This window comes from Chinchilla lanigera, unplaced genomic scaffold (assembly GCF_000276665.1).
Source record: "Chinchilla lanigera isolate Chin_1 unplaced genomic scaffold, ChiLan1.0 scaffold00080, whole genome shotgun sequence".
NCBI lineage: Eukaryota > Metazoa > Chordata > Mammalia > Rodentia > Chinchillidae > Chinchilla > Chinchilla lanigera.
In genome coordinates this window covers 4,409,873-4,417,061 of record NW_004955481.1, presented here as the reverse complement: position 1 = coordinate 4,417,061, position 7,189 = coordinate 4,409,873, and the positions used below count along the sequence as shown (strand labels likewise).

The 7,189-nt window shown below is 59.5% G+C and overlaps 1 protein-coding gene across 1 annotated transcript in view; it reads left to right on the top strand.

The window, feature by feature from the left end:
• Window positions 1-6,156, top strand: part of Traf4 (TNF receptor-associated factor 4) — a gene marked incomplete in the record, with an annotated part of 6,648 nt that extends 492 nt beyond the window's left edge. Inside the window, 7 exon segments of the mRNA XM_005402714.2 lie at window positions 1-194; window positions 3,176-3,227; window positions 3,815-3,919; window positions 4,000-4,161; window positions 4,250-4,411; window positions 4,497-4,652; window positions 5,020-6,156. Of these exon segments, the coding sequence (XP_005402771.1) occupies window positions 52-194; window positions 3,176-3,227; window positions 3,815-3,919; window positions 4,000-4,161; window positions 4,250-4,411; window positions 4,497-4,652; window positions 5,020-5,652 (1,413 nt within the window).
• Window positions 6,157-7,189: the final 1,033 nt, after the last annotated feature.

The following is a 7,189-nucleotide window of genomic DNA, read 5'->3' as shown; positions in this document are numbered from 1 at the left end:
GGGCTGTGGGGCCGCCGCGTGCCCGGCCCCGCTCGCCCGTGCCCGCCCGCCATGCCCGGCTTCGACTATAAGTTCCTGGAGAAGCCCAAGCGGCGGCTTCTGTGCCCACTGTGCGGGAAGCCTATGCGCGAGCCCGTGCAGGTTTCGACCTGCGGCCACCGCTTCTGTGACACCTGCCTGCAAGAGTTTCTCAGGTGCGGCACGGGGACGGCGGGGGACGGCCAGTGCCGCCGAGGGAGTGCGCTGCATGGGGAGGGGCTCGGGCGCAAGGCTCGGCCGGCCTTTGTCTTCGCCGCGGCCCCGTGACCTCAAGGGCGCCCACCGTGACGTCACGGGACCCCGGTGACGTCAGGCCCCAGGGGAGGACCCCACTGTCCCTTACAGTGGGGTCCCGGGTCCCATCTGCCAGCGCCCAGCCGGCAGAACTCCGTTCTCCCCGCGGGGCGGAGGTGAGAAAGACGCCCTTTCCGACCCGGGGCCGGCCCTTCCCCCTCACCTGAGAGCCGGGGCGGCCTCACCCTTGACCTGTGCCCCGATAGGGAAGGGAAGGACGAAAGCTCCTGTCCCGCGCAGCACGTTAAGCTCCGGGAGTTTGCGTCCCCCTAATCTCTTGCGATTCTTCGTGTGCTCAGAGAACGGCCGCTATTGTTCTCCCATTTCACAGATGATGAAACAAGAGGTTGAAAGAAAGGCTGCGACTTGCCCAGGGTCACACAATTGAAGGCTTAACTGGGATTCGAGCGGGGCTGCTTGTGGTCACACAGTGGAGTGGGGACTGTGCCGCCTGAACGCTCTCCTTCAGCGGGAGTCCCTAGGGTGTCTCTCCCTTTTCCCGGGGTCTGGAGTCCGGGGAGGGGCGGGTGGTAAAGACGCTGTTAAGGAGGGCGTCGCACCTTGGTTGCTGCTGGTCCCAGGTGGGGTCGGCAGGGGTCTTGGGCCGTTTCTTGGACTCAGGTCAGCCCTGCCTCTGGGACATCTATCAAGTTTCTGGGAGTCCCGTGCCGTCTTGAATCTCCCGCCGGCTCTGGCAGCTGCTCAGGCCGGGCTGTAGGGAGGGGAGGGAAGGAGTCCCCGCGCCTGGGGAGGTCGTGCCCGCGAGAGCACTGGCCGGGCCGGGACAGCCGCTGTCCGGAGGCGCTTTGCCGTGCTGAGAGGCCCCGGCAGGGAGCGCGCCGCCGGGGCTCCTGCCTCAGTGCGCCCTCCCTCCGGCCCTCCGCAGCCCCTTGCCGGAGGAAATCTCTTCGGGCTCTTCAGGCTCTTTGTTTTCCGTCCCCGCAGCCGCCCCACTCCTGCCCTCGCACATGCTCCTGCTCAAGCTGCTGCGCGGCCCCCTCCTCCCGTTCCCTCTCTCCACCCTCCTCCCTGCAGTGTACACACTTAACTCCCCTACAGACACACGGGCCCATTGTCTCCTCGGCTGCCCTTCCCAGCCCTGCTTTCCAGATGAGAGCAGCTGAGCCAGCCCCCTCCAGCTGACCCACCCTTACCTCCTAGGGAAGGAGGGGGCTGTCAGGTCTCTTCCCTCCTCAGCCCCCCTCTGCTGTTTCTGCCCCTCCCCCCCGGAAATCCCCTCTTCCTCTCCCACAGCCCCCTCCCCCCATCCTGTCTTCTCCCCTGGGCCTGGGCCTCCGTAGCACAGTCTGGAGCAGCTTCTGCCCCCGCCTCTCCCCCTCCCCAGCTCTGGATCTCTCCTGCAGACACCTCTGGCAGGAAGAGTGGTTTGGGTCGGTTCCGCCCCTCACCATCACTCCTGTCTACAAGCTAGGAGGGCCATAGCCCTGGCAACCCTTTGTCCTGGCTGGGCCCCAGGCTGCAGGGTAAGCTGCCTGAAGCCCAGGGACTTGTCTTAGACCCCTCCCTGTCTCCGAAACCACTCAGTCAGCACATTCCTGAAGCAGTCAAGTGGACCCCCGCCCCCTTGGTCCACCCTTCTTTGCCCACTCCTGCCAGGGCTATTACTCAGGTTGGGCACAGGCACACCCCTTCAGTGCCTGGGCATGTATTGATCTTGGCATTGGTGGCGTGGCCAGTGGTGGTAGGGTTAGGGAGGAGGTGAGTGCTAGAAATCATTTTGGGCACCTGGAGGAGCGTGGCCTGCCCAGGACATGGAAAATGCCTTCAAAACAGGGGTGCTGTACAACCCGTGCTTCCGCCTTGATGCCTGCCTGCCTGCCTGCCTCCCACCCACCTGACTCAGACCTGCCAGGAATGCCATGCCTGGGGGCCTTCAGTCCTGCTGGGTGAGCCCTTGCACTGCCTGGGCCCTGCCCCCAAGCATGACTGGTTCTGGCTGGGGTCAGCAGGGGCATGGTGGCAGGAGGAAGAAGGCCACCAGCCTCCCTGGGTGCTAACAGCCAGGTGGGCTTGGTAGAGAAGGCAGCAGGCAGGGGTACAGGGTCACTGAGCTTCAGGAGCCTAGGGAACAGGAACCAGATCTCGGCTGTGCTTGGCTGTGCATTGTGGATTGCCCCAACCTCTTTGCTGTGTGCTGTGTGGGGTGGGGGAGCCAGGTGAGCTGTGGAGTTAGACAAATCCAGGTGCTGCTTCACCTGTCAGCCTCTGCTCACCCTTTCACCTGTAAATGGGGACATTCCAACCCTTCTCAGATGCAGGTGGTGAGGGCCTAGTGAGATGTAAATACAGTGCCAGAAATCTTGCCTTTCCTCCGCTTTCCTCTTGAAGACACACCCTCCAGAGGGGAGGAATGGCATACGGCAGCCCCGAACTGACCTTTGCCCTGGTTCTTGGCCTGGCCCCTTCCTGGGGCTGGGCAGCCCTGGCACTTCATCTCAGCCCATCCCCGCTCACCCTCCCCATCAGCTTTCAGTCCAGCCAGTGAAAAACACCCCGAGGGAGGGGTAACTGGGCAGCTTGTTTCTTGCCCAGTCCAGCTGCTATCCTGGGGGATGGGGTGCCAGCTGCCACCTGTTGGCCAAGTGCTGTTGGAGGCAGCTGTCTCTGCTCCCACTGGGCCATGAACTCTCTTCCTGGATGGGGCTGGGGTCTTCTGGGACCCTGGAGGAGTGGGTCCCCTCATGCCTCTGCTTGCTCCTTTGTCTCTGCTGGGAACCGGTCTGGTGAGGGAGGGAGGCAGGCTGCCCTGGTTGAGGGGGTGGGGCCCCGGTTCTCCCTTCCTATAAGGATGAGTCTTGACCATGCCTTCTCCCCTTTTCAGTGAAGGAGTTTTTAAATGCCCTGAGGACCAACTTCCTCTGGACTATGCCAAGGTGAGTCCGCACTGCCAGGCAGGCTCCCAGGCAGGCTGTTGCCCTTGGTGGGACCTGGAGCTGCTGGCAGTTAGCCGGCTCAGGGCCAATGTCAACCCAGAGCCTGGGCTTTGCGTGCCCCCCACAAAGGTAGCCTGTTCTCTCCCACCGGGCCAGTTTGCAAACGGAGGGCTGTGTTTGCCCTAGAGGGCAGGCACAGTGCCCAGCCTATGGAGGTGCACAGAGCTGCTCTGCCCACAAGAAGTGTTCCCTCCCCTTCCGGTGGCAAGTTGGACCTGTGGCTGAGTGCCAGGACCCCTCCACCAGAGGGAAGGAAGCTGGAGGGGCACCCTGGGACTAAGCGGCTGATTTGGCTCCCTCTCCAAAGGGAGCATTGTCATGTGCAGGCATGTTGGGGTCTCATATCCACAGTCAAAGCAGACACCACCTGCCGTGTCCTTAATCCTTGGGCACAGAGCAACAAATAGCCTACGAGAGGCCTTTGCCTAAGAGAAGCCTTCACTGGCTCTAAGGTAGAGCCAGCCCACGTGGAGATGGGAGCTGCACCAGGCTCTGACTCTGGCCAGTTCTGCCTTCCCTGCCCCCAGATCTACCCAGATCCGGAGCTGGAGGTTCAGGTATTGGGTCTGCCTATCCGCTGCATCCATAGTGAGGAGGGCTGCCGCTGGAGCGGGCCACTGCGACATCTACAGGTGAGGGTGTGACATGGTTGACGTGGAGGGGCTGGGGCTGCCCATCCTTGGCAGGCACTGACTGCAGCCCTTCTCACCAGGGCCACCTGAATACCTGCAGCTTCAACGTAGTCCCCTGCCCCAATCGCTGCCCCACCAAGCTGAGCCGCCGCGATCTGCCTGCACACTTGCAGCACGACTGCCCCAAGCGGCGCCTCAAGTGCGAGTTCTGTGGCTGTGACTTCAGTGGGGAAGCCTACGAGGTAGGTGGGGCCCGGCTGATGGTGGAGGAGGATGGAGCACCTGATAGCCTGGGCATCCCTTAACTCAGACCCCCTGGCATTTCCGCAGAGCCACGAAGGCATGTGCCCTCAGGAGAGTGTGTACTGTGAGAACAAGTGTGGTGCCCGCATGATGCGGCGACTGCTGGCCCAGCATGCGACTTCTGAGTGCCCCAAGCGTACCCAGCCTTGCACCTACTGTACCAAGGAGTTTGTCTTTGACACCATCCAGGTGAGGCCTTTTCTGAGCTGTGGGCTGTGGGACAGGTGACACAGAATTGGGCTATTGACTGCTGCCTCTGCCTCTGTGGTCCCAGAGCCACCAGTACCAGTGCCCCAGGCTGCCTGTGCCCTGCCCCAACCAGTGCGGTGTGGGTACTGTGGCTCGGGAGGATCTACCTGGCCATCTGAAGGACAGCTGTAGCACTGCCTTGGTGCTGTGCCCGTTCAAAGACTCCGGCTGCAAGCACAGGGTGAGATGCCCCTTTTCTTTTCTGTGAGCCCCATTAGCCCTGGAAGTTCTAATCAGTGGTGGCAAACCTGTGGCACACATGCCACAGTAAGCAGTTTGTCACCACTGAAAGCTGTGAAAGATTTCCCGTCATTGCCCTAGATGGAGGCTAGGCTTCCTGGTATGGCCCAGCTCTTAGTGGTCCCTGCTGTGAATGCAGGGACCTTGCCTCTCCTGGCCAGCTCCAGCTCCAGCTCCTTCCTAGCACCCTCTGGCTTTCACTGCAGACCTGGGCACATGCAATCCCATCCCCAAACCTGTCCTGTCCCCTGGACCTTACCTGTCTGGTAACTCCTCCCTTCCCCTGTGGCCTGCGGCTTTGTCAACAGTGCCCTAAGCTCGCAATGGCCCGGCATGTGGAGGACAGCGTGAAGCCACATCTGGCTATGATGTGTGCCCTGGTGAGCCGGCAGCGGCAGGAGCTGCAAGAACTGAGGCGAGAGCTGGAGGAGCTATCTGTCGGCAGTGACGGAGTGCTCATCTGGAAAATAGGCAGCTATGGACGGCGGCTACAGGAGGCGAAGGCCAAGCCTAACCTTGAGTGCTTCAGCCCAGCCTTCTATACGCATAAGTATGGCTATAAGCTACAGGTGTCTGCATTCCTCAATGGCAATGGCAGTGGTGAGGGCACGCATCTCTCACTCTACATTCGTGTGCTGCCAGGCGCCTTTGACAATCTCCTTGAGTGGCCCTTTGCCCGCCGCGTCACCTTCTCCCTGCTGGATCAGAGTGACCCTGGCCTGGCTAAGCCACAGCATGTCACTGAGACCTTCCACCCTGACCCAAACTGGAAGAATTTCCAAAAGCCGGGCACTTGGCGAGGTTCCCTGGATGAGAGTTCTCTGGGCTTTGGATACCCCAAGTTCATCTCCCACCAGGACATCCGAAAGCGAAACTATGTGCGGGATGATGCAGTGTTCATCCGTGCCTCTGTTGAACTACCCCGGAAGATCCTCAGTTGAGAGCAGAGCTGGCAGGCTCGAGGGGAGAGGGGGATGGGACATGACCGTCAGGCACTGGTTGAACCTGGAGAGGGGGCCGGACCCCCTTTCAGCCGCTTTCTGCTGCCACGGTTCTGTTACTCCATTCTCCCGCGACCACCACCACCCTCAGGTGCCTCCAATTGGTGCTTCAGCCCTGGCCCGTGGGGAGAGCAGGTCTCGGGGTTATCAAGGGCTGGAAACAAGCCATCCCAGGGCCTGTCTCCCTTCCTGGGCAGAGCAGACATGCCTTGGTGGCGGCCATATCCTTCTCGGACCGAGGTGCCTGCTCAGGTGCTACGTCCCAAGAGCCATATGGGGGGGAGGGGTTGGGAAAGGGCGGGGTAGTTACAAGAATCTGTCTTGAGATTGATTTCTCTTACCCTTTCCCTAGCTGTGTCCCCTCTGGTTATTTATTTCCTTAGTGCCAAGAGGGCACAGCAGGGGAGCCTTGGTTTTTAATAAATCCTCAATTCTATTTATTAACTTGGTTCCAGCCTTTCTCAACTGGGTTGGTGGGGGCACGCCAGGCTGGGCCCAGCTGAAGGCAAAGGAGCAGTGGGGGAAGAAGTCTGCCAGTCCCGCCCAAGGATCCAGCTGCCCTGCTGGACCTCCATCTGGTGGACAACAGGAGAACTGTAGGCGGCGTTGTGGGTGTCGTCCGGCCCTGCCCTCTGGTGCTTAGATGAAGGAAGTGCATGGCCTGTAAGTTTCTTAAGGCAGGAGTCCCAGGCCCACCCCACCAGACTTGGACTTTCTTGGTCAATACTTATTAGCATTCATTGGACACACTTCCTCACTTTTGTTTTTCACTGCTGTTCTACGGATTGAACTAGCTTTGCATGTGCAGGTAAGCACTCTCACCACTGACATGCAGCCTAGGCTTTTCTTTTGCGACAAGGTCTTGCTATGTAACCCAGGCTGGCCTCAAACTCTTGGTGATCCTCCTGCTTCAGCCTCCTGAGTGTTGGGATTACACAGGGCTGGGAGTACTTAGTAAACACTGCTAAGCACTTTATGTGCAATATTTAATACAAGTCTTGGTGATCCTCCTGCCTCAGTCTCCTGAGTGCTGGGATTAGTCATGTGGGCACTACATTGGCCACACGGACCTATTTTAAGCAGGCCTTAGTGGAGGGTTTATGAGACAATACATGTTTCTGATACAGTGTTTAATGAATGTTAATCTGTGAAGTCCAGCCCACAGCCAGGGACTCAGCTAAGGGGGCCTTCAAGACGTACAAAGCACTTGGACTTTTCTTTTTTTTAAACAGGATCTCACTTTGTACTGTAGGCTGGCTTTGAACTTAACTGTAGCCCAGGCAAGCCTTGAATTCACCACCAGCTTCAGATTTATGGGGATACTTTTGTCTCTGCCTCCCAAGTGATGGGATTACAGGCGTGTGCCACCATGTCCGGTAGTTTGTTTTTTTTGTTGTTTTGTTTTTTTGTCTTTTTGAGACAGAGTCTCACTGTGCAGTTCGGGCTGGCCTTGAACTCGCAGGGATCCTCCTGCCTC